General features: G+C 37.9%; 1 protein-coding gene across 1 annotated transcript; it reads left to right on the top strand.

The window, feature by feature from the left end:
- Window positions 1–7650: 7650 nt before the first annotated feature.
- Window positions 7651–8133, top strand: LOC116137520 (secreted RxLR effector protein 161-like). The gene has a single exon (XM_031423223.1). The coding sequence runs from the start codon at window positions 7651–7653 to the stop codon at window positions 8131–8133; it is 483 nt and encodes a 160-aa protein (XP_031279083.1).
- Window positions 8134–16059: the final 7926 nt, after the last annotated feature.

Genomic DNA, 16059 nt, shown 5'->3' with positions numbered 1-16059 from the left:
ATTTTTTCCTAAATGAAGAACTTCACCGCAGCGAAAATTGCTTTTTATAAATAGTGACCGCGACTCTTCATTTTCGCCAAACGCTTCAAACACATTCAAAAGCAAACTTTTTCCATCTTCGATCCAGAGCTTCTCTAGTGATTTCCCATCACCTTTCCTCACTCCTTAACCTTCAAAAACACCAAAACAACTCATTTTAGATGATCTTTGCAAAAATTGAAGAAATTTTTGGGTTCAAGAATTTGGGGATTTTGTGATCTAGGCCGACTTTGGCTAAATTGGTGGTGAATACATCTTGGGTTTGGTAAGATTTTGAGTTCTCCAGACTTTTAATTGCTCAATTTCGAGTTTTAGCATTTCAAATCTGAGATTTGGATTGTTTAAGTGAGTTGTGGATTTTTAGTGTTGTTATGCTTTGATTTTGATTGAAGAAGTGTGGATTTTGAATTGTGTGGTGTTGAGGAGTTTGTGTTTGCAATTTTGGGAGTGTTTTGTGAAGTTTAGAAGAGTCATAGTTCAGGGGTCTAGGTGCAATTTTTTGAAAATTTGGTGTTTTTGTAGGAGTGATTGTGGTTAATAGTAGGGTGCTCAGCGTTGATATCGATTTAGATTTGTAGTTTGGGAAAATGCCGCTCAAAGTACTATCAAAGGATAAAGGAAAAGGGAAAAAGTTGGACAACCGATTTGTAAATGATAAGGCTCGGCAACGAGATGAAGGAGCAATCAAAAAGAAGGATAAAGGGTTTATTGCCGAGCAGGGTTTGACCACTGTTTATGCTGAAGAGTGGAGTCCAGGGCGAAAGTGGAATGCATTTATGAATGAACCCGGACATGCGGCTGTAGAGCCAATAGTAAGAGAGTTTTACGCCAACCTCCCTGAGTGTGATCCTGGTCATGTGTTTGTGAGGGGTACTAATGTGCCGTTTGATGCGAAGGTCATCAATGATTTTTTTCATTTGCCTTCGATTGACCCTGATGAGTATCTGGAGTTTAAGAAGAAACAATTTTAGGAGGATGAGATACTTAAGGTTATAGCAGAACCGGATACCCTTTGGGAGGTTTAAAAGAAGGGAAAGAAGAGCATCAAGGGAACTAATCTGATTCCGACAACTAGGTTGTGGTAGTATTTTGTGTGTGCGAGGATGATGCCAGAAACACATTATAGTTCAGTAACTTTTGACAAGGCATTACTGTTTTACTCTATTGCCACTGGAAAGAAGATGGATGTGGGGAAGATTATCTTGAATAGTATACAGAATGCAGCCCAACCAGGGTGAGGGAGTTTCCCCTTCCCATATCTCATCACCGAGCTGTGCATTAAAGCAGGCGTAGAGAAGGCGGATTATGAACCACTTATCCATGCTACCCCAGTTCTCGACACAGCCTACTATCGGAAGCTACTTAGGCATACTCCTAGTGAAGCACCTAGCTCCGAAACAAAAAGACAAAGAACCACAGAAGCTGTCACATCATCCAGTTCCACATCCACATTAAAGGAGATGATGCAATAGATACTGGGTAAGATGAAACGGATGGAAAAACGCCAGGATTGGCTGGTAGAGCAGACCCAGATGATGTATGACATGCAGCACAGCTGCTTCACCAAGCTGAACGTTGATACTTCGAGCTTCCAATAGGAAGACTGGGATTCAGAAGAATGGATGGGCTCCGATGTAGAAGATGACGACACTGATGGAGAGGAGGAGGCTGAAGAATGAACCGGAGCACCTGTTTTGTAGTTTATTTTTCTTTGTTTTAGTTGTCATTGTCTTTTATTTTGAACATCAAACTAATTTTCTTCTGGTTTGGATTGTTTTAAATTTGTTTGAACTTTTTAATAGTTGTAAGGGCGAGATTAGGATTGTAATATTTTCATATTCGTCAGTGAATTTTTCTAACACAGTGGACACCGTAGCTTTTCAATTGTTTTACAGATTATGGCGATGAGAAAGCCAATGAACGGGTGTGCATGCTGTTGAGCGGAACTTCGACTTCACGGATTAATCAGGGAACTACCTCGTACCTTTGTAAATTCTGTTTTTCTATTCCTAAATTGTGCAGAATGTGACATTGGGGACAATGTCATCTTTAATTTGGGGGTAGGAAAAATTTGAATTTGTGTTTAGTTGTTTTCATGTGTTGTCATGTATGCCAATGATGAATTTTATAAGTCTATGATGAGAATAAAATTGTTCGGATTTTATTGTTGAAAAATGTTAAGCATTACTTCAAGTTTATGTTGGTTGACTGAATTTAGCTTAAGGTTTGTTGAGTGGTTCAACCACCATTTTCATAATTAAGACATGCTTAGAAACATTTTATATGATTAGGTAAAGTCTTGATAATGTTGGTGGACTCTAGAACCTAGTTGAGAAGTGCTTGAGGCGAAATTCTAGGAATAGACATTATTGAGGAAGTGATTTAGGCAGCTTTTCGAAACGTTTGAGCCTTTCCAACTGACCATAGATTTTATCCCTAGTTACCCATTTGAGCCTTATGAAATCATCGTTGTCATATCTTTTTTTTTGTTTTTTTGTGCAACCAATAATGCCCAAAACCTTTCGCCCTAAACATATCCACAACTTTTAAGAGAACTCTAAACCTAATGCAAACACAAAGAGCTTGGAGAGTTGTGTGAATAAACTAAAAGATTAGTTTGCGGGTTGTGAGAAGGGCAAGAAGAATAAGAGGGGCAACTAACCTCAAATTGGTTATTGTATGATATTGCAAAAAAAAAAAAAAACACTTTTAAGAATTGCATTGCAGTAGCACAAATGAGAAGTGCACAAGCTTGAGGGTTATTAAATGGTTGATTTCTTAAGTGGTGGTTGAGGAAGAAAGTGGAAGTTGATTTAAGTCGTGTTGTTTGCTTAAAGGAAACCGAGTTTTCTTGCTTAGTTTATCCTTTCCTTTTCTTTGAAGCCCACTAACCAAGCCTAACGTTACAAGCCTGTAAAGACCTTTTGATCTTTAGTAATGTCTAATCCTCATTAGTGGAGAGTAGTTCGATACTTAGGCTTATGGAGTTTGCCGCCATTTGATGAGCTTTGCATTTTTGCATAAAATAATTTGGGAAGTCGGAATGTGGACTGAAGTGGGGATCACCTACTCGGGGAACCAATAGAGAAAGATAGTCAATGCAACTTATAACTTCTTGGAGTGTTGAACATTTTCTAGTAATAATTTTTCAACAATTATTGAGATTTGTATAAATTCTAGGCAATTATTGTGTTGAGTTTGAGTCCAATTTTTGTCTTATCATTTTCAGTTTTGTTGTTTTGTTGTTTTGTGTTTTTGGTTGTTTGATTGTTTTTTTTTTCTTTGTGTTTTGTACTTGATGCTCAGGGACGAGCATGTCTTTAGTTTGCGGGTACTTGATAATCCGAGAATTATACTATTTTATTTAAGCTTTTTGGCCGGATTTTAGATACTTCTTAGCTTGTTTATGCCTGAATTGCTACTTAATTATATATATTTTGTGTTTCAGGCCTAAACGTGCATTTTTAGCAAATAATGAGCAAATTGGAGTTTCTGGACTTAGAAGTAAGCAGATATCAGATTTGGGGAAAGTTCCGAAGCAGTGTGAAGCACTATGAAGCTTGTTTCCATGAGAAAGCATCAAAGATCGAAGATTCAAGGAGAAAGCAAGTAGAGGGCAATTATGTAATTCCAGAATTTTCCAGGAAAGTTCGCCGCGGTGAAGGTTATTCTTTGCCGCAGTGAAAGCAGCTAAGAATGAGATTCAGCTTTAGTTCGTCGCGGCGGTGAAATTCTTTCTTCGCCGTGGCGAAGTCTGCGAATTTTTGTTTTCTCCAAAACGCATAGTTTTATTTTAGAAAAGTTTTAGGTCTTTTGGGCGAGCTATATAAGAAAAACCTTACCATTTTGAGAGGAGTTTGTCTAGGTTCGTCTGTTTTTCATTGAGTTTTGAATAGCTTTTACATTTGGGAGAAGATTTGAGTTTGAATCGTGTGGAATCTTCAACTAGGGGAGATCTCTACTCTTTTCTCTATTTTTCAATATGTTGATTTCTGGATTTATTGTTTTTCTTGCTATTTGTGTTAATTTAATTATGAACTAACCCATTTTGGGTTAGGGTTTTGATGTAATTCGGATCAATTGATTTGTGTTGGTTTTATATTCTATTGCATAGATTGTGTGATTATTCCGAATTTTATTGATTTTACTTGTTGAACATGATGAGATTGAGAAATGAGTCATGTTGAGCTTATTGGATAATCACCATTGTTATTTTGAATGCTAGAGATAGATTTGAGAGACAATGAAATCAATCTAGGATTCCATTAGCTTAATGAACTTGGATTTATTAGTCTTTAATGTGTTGGGTGCGGAAGATTAATAGGGAAAAGTAGAAATTCATAGCCTGAGAAGGTATGTTTTACAACTAAGGGAATTCGGTTTACAACCCGTGCATGTGAGTATAACAGTAGCATAATCCACAGAATTAATCCATAGAGTCCGAATGAAGTCAAACCCTAACCGTTTTTTTAATTGATATTACACTTGTGTTAACCCTTGCTTTCATAATTTAGTTGTTTTTACATTTAGTTAATTTTGCTTTCAGTTTAGTCTTATATTCTCCCATAAATCCAAACAATATTCGGTTTCTCCAACTTGAAAACTAAAAGGAAATTCAGTGCTTAGCAAACAATCCTCATGGGAATGATACTCACTCATCACTTTATTACTTTGTGCGACTAGTGCACTTGCTATATTTGCATGTTGTAGTAAACAAGCACCAATGATCATGTTATGAAAATGAGTAATATTATAAGGCAATTACGTACACTTGAGATTGTGATGCCACACAGTCTTGAGGTGAATTTGATTCTGCAATCCCTTCCACCAAGTTTCAAGCCCTTCATCACAAATTATAATCTCAATAGGATTGAGGGCACTTTTGCAAAACTGTCGAATGAGATTCAACAGTTCTATAAGCAGGGAAGAAAGGAAAAGGGGCAAGAGGATGTTTTTGTAGCTTCTTCTAGTAAGACTAAGAAGAAGCAATGGAAGCAAAAGAAAGGTCCAAAAGTTGGACCATAGAAAAGGCCTTTTAAGAAGGATGCTTCTGAGACTGAGAAGGGCAAAGAAAATGTCAATGATAAAGGCTAGTGTTTCCACTACAAGAAAGATGGACATTGGAAGAGGAATTGTCCTCGTTATCTAAAGAGCTTAAAGAAAGCTCCAGCAGGTATGTTCCATTCTTATGTTATAGAATTTGAATTAAATGTTAGTTCAAATGATCATTCTTGGATATTAAATTTAGCTGCTACATCTCACATTTGTGTTTCATTGTAGGCACTGTGGAATAGTTCTGCACTGTTAAAAGGTGGAATAGTTCTACACTGTTAAAAGGTGAAGTAATTTTGAAGATGGCAAATGGAGCAAAAATTGCGGCTGAGGCAGTTGGGACTTGCCATTTGACATTGTTATCAGGACACATTTTGTATTTGTACAGAACTTTTTATTTTGCCAACGCAACTAGAAATCTCATTTCTATTTCTGTTTTATGTAAATCTGGTTAAAAATACAGTTTAATGGAAATGAATGTCTAATTTATTTTGGAAATGAATTAGTTGGCAAAGCAATTAATACAAATGGTTTGTATGTTTTGGTAATGAATGATTATGACATAATGAATAAGAGATCTTGAAATGAAATTAATCCAAAATTACTTTGGCATCATCGATTAGGTCATATAGGAGATAAAAGGATAATCAGGTTAGAAGCAAATGGGCTTTTAAGCCCATTGTGTTCAGAACCCTATCCAACTTGTGAATCCTGTCTTCAAGGAAAAATGACCAAATCATCCTTTAAGGGTAAAGGGGAAAGATCCAAAGAATTATTAGAGGTTGTACATTCAGATGTATGCAGACCATTTAATGAAATGGCTCGAGGAGGTTTTTAATACTTCATTACCTTTACCGATGATTATTCTAGGTACAAGTATTTGCATTTAATGAAATACAAATCTAAATCCTTTGAAAAGTTCAAAGAGTTTAAGAATGAAGTAGAGAAACAGACCGGAAAAAGTATTAAGTCTCTATGATCAGATCGTGGTGGTGAATACTTAAGTACAGAATTTTGAGATTTTCTAAAGGAGAATGGTATAATATCCTAGTTGACTCCTCCATATACGCCGTAACATAACGGTGTGTCTAAAAGGAGGAACCATACTTTATTGGATATGGTACGATCGATAGTAAGTTTTATGGACTTGCCAACGTCACTATAGGTATTTGCCCTTGAATCCACCGTGCATATTCTGAATAGGGTACCATCTAAATCTATTGAGATGGCACCATATGAGATGTGGTATGGTAAACCTCCTAGTCTCAAATATATGAGAATTTGAGGTTGTCCAGCTTATGTCAAGATTGTCAAGATAGACAAGTTGGACGTTAAATTTGAGAAAGGTCGGTTTATAGGGTATCCCAAAAATAGTTTGAGATATTATTTTTACTTCCACATTGATCAACGAATTTCGATTAGTAGGAATGCACACTTTCTTGAGAAAGAGTTTTTAGAAGAGAGTGGTGTAGGAAGAAAAATTGTGCTCCAAGAAGAGTCCGAGGAGCCTCAGACTGAAAATACTCAAATGGGTGGTCCCTTTCAGGAAACATTAATACCTGAAACGGTTTCGATTCGTAAATCATCTAGAGTATCTCGACCTCCAGAAAGATATGGGTTACTTCATGAAGAGATTTTTGAATCTATCATGATTGGAGAAGTCAGTCATGGGGATGATCCTAGAAGATATGAAGAAGTGATATTAGATATCGATTTTAGAAAATGGCTAGAAGTTATGAATTCTGAGACAGAATCCATGCATGCTAATCAAGTGTGGACTCTCATTGATCCTCCAGAAGGAATAGTTCCTATTGGATGTAAATGGATCTTCAAGAGAAAGATTGGCAAAGATGGAAATGTAGAGACCTACGAAGCAAGACTGGTTGCAAAAGGTTATACTAAAAAACAAGGGTTGGATTATGAGGAAACTTTCTCACTAGTCGTTATGCTTAAATCAATTAGAATTATGCTAGCCATAGCTGCACACTATGATTATGAGTTATGGCAAATAGATGTCAAAACAACATTCCTCAATGGATTTATTGAGGAAAATATCTATATGCAATAACCTATAGGTTTTGTATCCAGTTCTGAAAGAAATAAAGTGTGCAAGCTGCATAAATCCATTTACGGGTTAAAACAAGCTTTAAGAAGTTGTAACATTTGGTTTGATGAAATAATCAAAATTTTTGGTTTTATAAAGAATCCGGATGAACCCTGTGTTTATAAATGGACAAAGGATCATGCAATCATATTTCTCATATTGTATGTAGATGACATACTATTGATGCGAAATGACATTGGGATGATGACTGAAGTTAAGTTGTGGTTATCCAGAACTTTCTCCATGAAAGACTTAGGAGAAACGACCTACATCCTAGGAATTTGTATCTATGGAGATAGAATGAAAAGATTAATAGGCTTATCCCAGAAGATGTACATAGAAAAGATGCTGAAACGGTTTGGCATGTAAGACTCCAAAAGGGGATTTTGCCTTGCAGTCACGGAATTCATCTTTAAAAAGATATGAGTCCAAAGACAGATTAGGAGCATGAGCGAATGCGTGGAATACCCTATGCTTCAGCCGTAGGTAGTCTCATGTACGCTATGCTATGTACTAGGCCTGATATTGCATATGTTGTGAGTGTTACAAGCAGATATCAGTCTGAGCCAGGGGAAAAACACTGGTCAGTTGTTAAGACGATCCTTAAGTACTTAAGAAGAACTAAGGATCTAATACTAAGTTATGAGGGTTCAGAGTTGAAAATTGAAGGATGCTCTGATTTTGATTTTCAATCAGATGTGGATGATAGAAAGTCTACATCCAGGTTCATTTTCATATGCAATGGAGGAGCAGTCAGTTGGAAGAGTTCTAAACAATCAACTACTGCCTATTCCACAACTGAAGCTGAATACATTGCCGCTTCAGAAGCAACAAAGGAAGCTGTCTTGATGCGCAAGTTCATGATTGAACTTGGTGTGATTCCAAACATGGTTTATCCGATAACCTTGTACTGTGACAATACTGGTGCTATTGCATAGGCAAAGAAGCCAAGAGCACAATATAAGTCAAAACATATTCAGCATAAATATCACATTTTGAGAGAATTCGTTGGAGCTGGAGAAATTGTGGTGTAGAAAACACCTTCAGCAGAGAATGTAGCTGACCCACTCACTAAAGCGATGACATAGAAGCAGTTGGACTATCATCTTGAGAAGATGGGTATTAGATACCATACCGATTGGCTCTAGTGCAAGTGGGAGTTTTGTCAGTGTATAACCTAGGAACCAATCATGTTGTCGGTTTTAGGACATTATATCTTGTAAATGTATTATGAATAAAAGAAAGTGTTCTTATATCACATGTTGATTTTCTACTTCATTTATATTATATTATATTTAATATTGCATGTGAAATGTCCGGATGACACGGATCTTCAGAAGATCAAATCATCAAAGAATTCCCTACGCAAGTAATGTTAATTGGGCAATAACATTGCATAGTAGGCATGCTGAATGTCTCCATTGAATATCATGTGATGGTATTAGTGTGGGTGATTATAAGAGGTATGTCACTAAGGCATTAACATGGATAAACGGTTAGTGAACTGTTTATCGAATACGACCAATTACAATGAATCACATGGATGTGGTCAATGATGCATCGTAGGACCGTGCTAGTGTACCACTTATACTTAGACTTGAGACATCAAGGTTGGATTCAACATAGAATGCATATGGTTCATATGGTGTATAAGCACGAGACTAGTCATGTCTTGTGTAATAAGCCGGTTTGGTCATATGTTATTCATGTGCGAGGACAAGTAATGGTCAAGATGGGATCCGTTAACTCAAAATAGTCAAATCTTGAGTTCCCAGACAAATGTCAATAAACATTGGAAAAGGGAAATCTCTGGCCAGAGTATAATGAATGTTAGATGAAAAGTAGTTTCATGTTGACGTGTTCCATTATATCGATTGACAATTTGATTAAAGATTAAGTTAAATGTTTTGACATACCATGAACCATTCTTAATCAGGATTAGATAACGGAGGGATTTGACTACACGATACGTATGATCAAAATAGGTTCATTAGAGTTTACACTTCATTGTGGTTTAGGGGTTATGGAACATTGCTAGACGTCTACCATAATCAGTGATTATAACGAAACATATCAAAATCAGATATTGGGCCCACGGCTAGATCACAATGAACCAAAATGGTCACACATAAAACCAAGCTCAAGGAGAGAGAGTAATACATATCATTAATCAGATTAATGATGTTTGGACGTAAACGGTTGCATCTGAATTAATGTATTGGTGAGAAATAATTATTCATGGATAGCTAGCACTAACCAAGGGTAATAAGGATTTATTAAATATTATTATTGAATTGGATTCAATGATGAGGGCAAAAGTGCATTGGTTTTATTCTAAAGGGTTAGAATATTTAATGGAATTAAAATTTGGTCTAATTATGAATTAACCATAAAACCAAGGACTTGACATAAATGTTTATTGTCAAGTTAATTTTAAATTGTTTGAGGCCTTCCCAAAACAATTTAAAATTACACTTTGTGCCCATGGTTTATAAATTAAGTTTTATACCATTTTAGGGTTTAGGGTTTGGGTTTAGGGTTTAGGGGTTAGGGGTTTAGGGGTTAGGGGTTAGGGTTTAGGGGTTTAGGGTTTAGGGTTTAAGGGTTAGAGGTTAGGGTTTAGGGTTTGGGGTTTCGGGTTTAGGGGTTTGGAGTTTAGGGTTTGGGGTTTAGGGTTTAGGGAGGGAAAAATTTGAAATTTTTCTATGTTTTTTGCTCTCAACTCATTCTCGCTACCGGAACTTCATCGGCTTCTCCCGAGCGCGTCTGGTGTCAGAATCAGACAATCCACCCACCGTTGGAAAGAGCGTTGAATAAGCTATCTTGTCATTTCATTAATGTATGTGTTTACTACTTCGTTCACTGGGATTTGGCCATGAAAGTCCACAGAATCTGCAGACCTGAAATCTCGCTATCGAAACTTCGTTGGCTTCTTTTGAGCACGTCTGGTGTCAGAATCGGACGATCCACCCACCGTTGGAAAGAGTTTTGAACAAGATATCTGGTACTTTCATCAATTCCTATGTTTGCTACTCTGTTTGCTGGTATTTGGCCGTGAAATTTCATAGAATCTGCAGATCTGAAGCTGTTTTCGCAGTGGGTTTCTTGATCGGGAATTACAATGGAGTATCACGACTGACTCTTTTGGGTAGGATCTACAATCTCCACAGCTATTTGCACCTTGTTGACCTTTGGTTCTCTGAAGAACTCGCTATTTTTTCCTAGGAACGTGTTGTTTTGGTTGGGTTTCTTTGCCCATTTCGTGGACCTGTTTTTGGTGCATTTTTTGTGTGATTTTCTACAATTTTTTTTTGTGGTTTCTTGCTGGTTTTGATTGTTGCATATTCTTGGAAAACGTGGTTGCATTTGGTTAGGTTTAGGATGTTTTTATCGAGCACACAAATTGTTCGATAAAAGTCCTCTACAGGGGCGCGCCCCAACGCCCAGCACACCAGCACACGCGCTTGCTGTTGCCTTCCCACCTTTTGGCCCTCTCGACCACCTTTCCCTTCCCAACACCAAAACCTCTTCAGCCTTGACATTTTTTCACAAATCCCTGCTGTTTGGAACTTTTAAACTCACTTAAATCACACATTTTTTTCCTGCCACCAAGTGTTCGACAAAATGTCCGAACCAAATCCCTCACTCCCAAATAACACACTGTGACACCCAACCCAAGCCAAAACTTTAAACACTGCCTCCATCAGCTCCCAACAGCCACAAGCTTCTAGAAATTTGGGGAAATCTTTATGGATTGGAGATTTGGAGTGATGGATGGATGACAAGTATTTGTTATTCGCTTTCTCAAATGTGGCGATTTAAGTAGCCAAGGTTTTTCATCACAAAACTCTTCCTTTTGTTTTCTTGAGTTTGAATCTAATGATATTGCAGGTTCGTCATTGCAATCTTTTAATGGCTTAAAAATGCCGAAGTCTAAGTAGCTTTTCAAGCTCAATTGGGCTTCTTTTGAGCCCTGTGAAAAAAAAAAGCCAGTCTCTAAGCCAGTTGTAGAGAAGAAAAGTATGGGTAAGAGCACATTAGAAGTGTCCTCCTCTTGGGCGGATAAGGTTAGAGTGATAGAGGCCGGGTCCCATTTCACCCTTGAAGCTGTGGACCTTGATATTAAAGATGACATCTTACATATACCAGACGATGTTATTGATGACAATGATGTTGAATGGCTTCGCTGTATTGTGAGTTATTTCCTAGGGCATTCTATGCCATTTCATGTTGTCCGCTTAATTACTTTCCGTGCATGGGAAGCTGCAGGGTTGGAAGATGTTATGTCCACTGGTATTGGTTTCTACATTTTTAGATTTAGGGATGAGGATGCGATGCATTCAATCCTAGAGAGAGGGTCGTGGATGTTTGGGGGCAAGTCTATTATTCTGCAACAATGGCATGCTCAGTTTTCTTTTGATAAAAGCCGCATTTCTAAGGTTCTGGTATGGACTCGTTTGCATGGCTTGCCTTATCTTTTGTGGTCTCACAAAGGACTCTGCATGGTTTCTTCTATGTTGGGTTGGCCGTTGTCGAGTGATAAGACAACTTCTGAACGGACCCGTTTAGATTATGCTCGAGTATGTGTTGAGATAAATGTAGCAAACACTCTAAAGCGCCATTTTGAATTTCAATACCGGTTATCTGCTGAACCCATTCAGATTACAGTGGAATATGAGTGGACCCCCAGAGGTGCCCCAAGTGCTGTGTTTTTTGCCATGTTTGTCACCAACCAGAGGTACCTACTGCAACTATGGCTTAGGGTAAGAGTAAGATAGTTACTAGCTTCTAGAAGACACTAGGGAAAGCTATTGTAGTGCGATCTGAGGATTGCGAGCCTTTGAGGCAGCCAGCCACTACTGATCCCATTAGGGGGAGGGAGCGGGAGATGGATGTTCCCGCACCAGCTAGAGTTTTAGTTCCAAGTATAGTTAGAGTTGGGGATGCTTTTTTGGCTCTGGTCCCATATCAGTAGACTGTTCTTGCTAGTAGAGGTGAATTTTTCGGCTCTGAATTGGGGTCGGAACATGATTCACCTTTTCCTATTGAGGATGAGCAGGACCACATTATGGGTTTCACAAATTGCACGCTAAATACTCAGGTTTCCTTTATGAGTTATGGGAGTAGGCAATCTACTTCCTCCAATAGGTTTGCCTTGCTTGTTCTGCATAGTGACGATCTTTAGACACCAGATGCTACCTTATCTGGATTAGTTTCCTTGCCACCCCTTGTAAAGGGGAAAGGTTGGGGAAAGCGAGGGCTTAGGCTCAAGTGATTTTTTAGCTTGTTTCTATCCCAATTCCAAAGATAGGGAGTTGGAATATCAGAGGCCTTAACGGTTTCTTGAAACAACGCGCAATGAGGAATTGGATTTTTGAATCTTCTTTGGGTTTGATTGGTTTGTTGGAGACTAAGGTTAAGCAGTCTCATTTACAATCGGTGGTCTCGGCAGTTTGTCCTTCGTGGCAGTTTTTGTCAAATGCAATGGATTAATTACTTGCTGAGTTCTAGTATGTTGGGATTCTTCTCTTTACTTTGTAAATAGTCTTCATTGCTCTCTTCAAGGGATTACTTGCAGGGTTACTCATGTTTCCGAGGGGTTTTCCTTTGGGATTACTTTTGTGTATGGTTCTAATGACCTTGGGAATTGCCGCAATCTGTGGGATTTCCTTAGGGATTAGTCGACAGAGTTTGATTCAGAGAGGCTCCCGTGGCTTGTGTTGGGTGATTTTAATGCCATCTTGGGAGCCTCTGATAGAGTGGGTGGTGATCATGCGTGGTATGGTTATATGGATGATTTAAGCCAATGTATCCATGATGTTGAGTTGATTGGGGTTCCTTTTACTGAGCTTCGGTATACTTGGCATAACAGTCAGTAGGGCGATGGGATTATTTTACAGAAGCTCAATTGGGTCTTTGCATCGCTTTCTTGGTTCCTTCATTGATCAAACACAGTTTAAGAGTTTCGACCTCGGGATCTCTTAGATCATAGTCCTATGGTTGTCCGGTTTGGTCTCCATCGTGGCAAGCTACCATCCCCTTTTAAATTTCTAAAGTTTTGGTCTCATCATGCAAATTTTATGGATATTGTTTAGGGAGTTTGGGACGAGCCTGTTGTAGGCAATCCTATGTTCCGTCTTACACAGAAATTGGGGTTATTGAAATAGAAGCTCAAATCTTTACATATTAGGGTTTCCAGCCATATCTCCAGCAGGGTAATTAAGGCTCGGGCTCAGTGGGCAATAGCCCAAGAAAATTTGGACCGGGAACCCCTTTCTACTGAGTGTATCTCTAAGGAGAGGAATCTTGCCAACTAGTATTTTAGTCTTTGTCGAGATAAGGAGGCTTTTTTAAGCAGCGGTCTCGTGTTCAATGGCTCAACTTAGGGGATCAGAATTCTAAGTTCTTTCATAAGTCGTTGATCCATAGGCAGGTTCGGAATCGCATCCACGGTTTAACTGATGGGACTGGTACTTATATTACTGATAGTCAGGGTTTAGGGCATTTGGCAGTGGGTTTTTTTCAGGATCTTCTTATTGCCCCTATTCAACCTCAGATCGCAGACGCTTCCAGGTATTTTTCTGGGCGCATTTCTCCTGATATGATTTCTCCCTTGACTGCTCCTATCACTGATGATGAGATTAGGATTGCTTTATTCTCTATCCCGGATGATAAAACCCCTAGTCCGGATGGATATATTTCTTTGTTTTTTAAGCAGGCATGGGATATTATTAGTACAGATTTCAGAGATGCAGTGAGACATTTTTTTGCTACTAATGAGATGCCAAGATGTGTTAATGCCACCAAGATTGCTTTGGTTCCTAAGGTGGAGAGCCCGAGTCTTATGACGGACTTTAGACCGATATCTTGTTGTAATGTACTTTACAAGTGCATTTCTAAGGTGATAGTGAATCGGTTTAATGTAGTGCTTCCGGATGTTATTGGGAGTTCCCAGTCGACTTTTGTCCCGGGTTGAAGGATTTCTGATAATATTTTGCTAACTGATGCGTGTTTCCTACAACATGCAATATGTAGCAAGTATACTAATCGCTCAAGTAATAAAGTGATGAGTGAGTATCGTTCCCACGAGGACTGCTAGCTAAGCACTAAGTATCCTACTGTTCTCAAGTTGGAGCAATCGACTTCTTTTGGATTAATGGGAGCAATTTTAATTAAAGAAAACAAAATTTGAAATTACTGACTAAAATTTAACTATGAAATGCGAGATGAAAAAAAAAACGGATAAAATCAATTCAATTAAAATGGGTAGGGTTTTGACTTCATTCAAACTTTATGGGTTAAACCTAAAAATTAAACTACATTTACATTCATATGCATTGGTTGTAAATCGAACTCACTAAGGTGTTAAACATACCTTCTCAGGCTATGTTTTCCTATTCTTCCTTATTAACTTTCCGCACCTAACAATTTGAAAGTTAACAATTCCAAACTCATTAAGCATAAGAATCCTACAATGATTTCATTAATTCTTGAATCTATCTCTAGCATCCAATACTATAATGGTGATTACCCAAGAAGCCTAACATGATTCATTTCTCAATCTCATCATGTTCATCACATAAAGCATTAAAACTCAGAGCAAACACACAATCAAAGCATAGTCATATGAACATAAAACAATCAATCACTTAACCCATTAAAATCCGAATTACAATCAAAACCCTAACCCAAAATGGGTTAGTTCATAGCTAAATCAACACTACAAATAAGAAAAACGATAATATTCAAGTTCAACATAATGAAAAGTAAGAGAAAGGATAAGAAATCTCCCCAAATGATGAATCCCTTGGTTCAAAATCGAATCTTCACCCTTCTAATCACTAAATCTCTTGAAGCTTAATCAAAGAAAATGTAAAAGTTGCTAAACCTACTTCCTCCACTCCCTGGACAAAGTAAAACTGTTTGTTTTACAAAACTGGAATTTACGACCGTCACCGCAGCGAAGAAGTAATTTCGCTGCTGCGAAGAACCAAACAGATCTGGTGTGTGACTGGCTCACTTCGCCGCAGCGAAGCTTCTTGAAAAGTTCTGAAATTATAGAACTGCCACTCTGCTTGCATCTTCGCTTGATTCTTCGATTCTCGGTGCTCTCCCTTTGGAACAAGCCTCATCGTGCTTTATCCTGCTTCAGAACTCTCATAACTTCTGAGATCCACTAACTTCTGAGTAAAAAATTTTCAATTTTGTCCTTATTTGCTCAAAATGTCCATTTTAACCTGAAACACGAAATGTAAAGAATTAAGCAACAATTCAGGTCAAAATGCACTAGAAAGTACCTGAAATCCGATTAAAAAGTCTACTGAAAACTGTATAATCCACAGATTATCAAATACCCCCAAACTAAAGATATGCTCGTCCCCGAGCATACGGTACAAAACTAACAGAAACAAAGACAACAAACAATGAACAAAAACACAAAACACACACAACAAAAATGGAAAATGAACAAAACCAACAAGACTTAACTCTACAAATGAATTGCCTAGAAATTGCACAAGTCTCAAAAGTTGTTGAAAAATTATTATTAGGAAATGTTCAACACTCCAAGAAGTTATAAGCATTATCGACTGTCTTCCTCAATCGGTCCACCAAGTAGGTGATCCCCACTTCAATCCACATTCCAACTTCCTGGATTATTTTATGCAAAAATGTAAAGTTTATCAAATGGTGGCAGACTCCATAAGCCTAAATATCGAACTACTCTCCACTAATAAGGACTAGACAAAGATAAGAATCAAAAGGTCTTTAAAAGCTTGTAACGTTAGGCTCGGGTAGTGGGTTCCAAGAAAAAGGATAGGAATAACAAAGTAAGAAAACTCGGTTATCCTAATGCAAAACTAAAA

This window comes from Pistacia vera, unplaced genomic scaffold (assembly GCF_008641045.1).
Source record: "Pistacia vera cultivar Batoury unplaced genomic scaffold, PisVer_v2 Contig329, whole genome shotgun sequence".
Taxonomy (NCBI): Eukaryota; Viridiplantae; Streptophyta; class Magnoliopsida; order Sapindales; family Anacardiaceae; genus Pistacia; species Pistacia vera.
The sequence above is the reverse complement of the archived record's forward strand: the minus strand, read 5'-3'. Positions and strand labels throughout refer to the sequence as shown.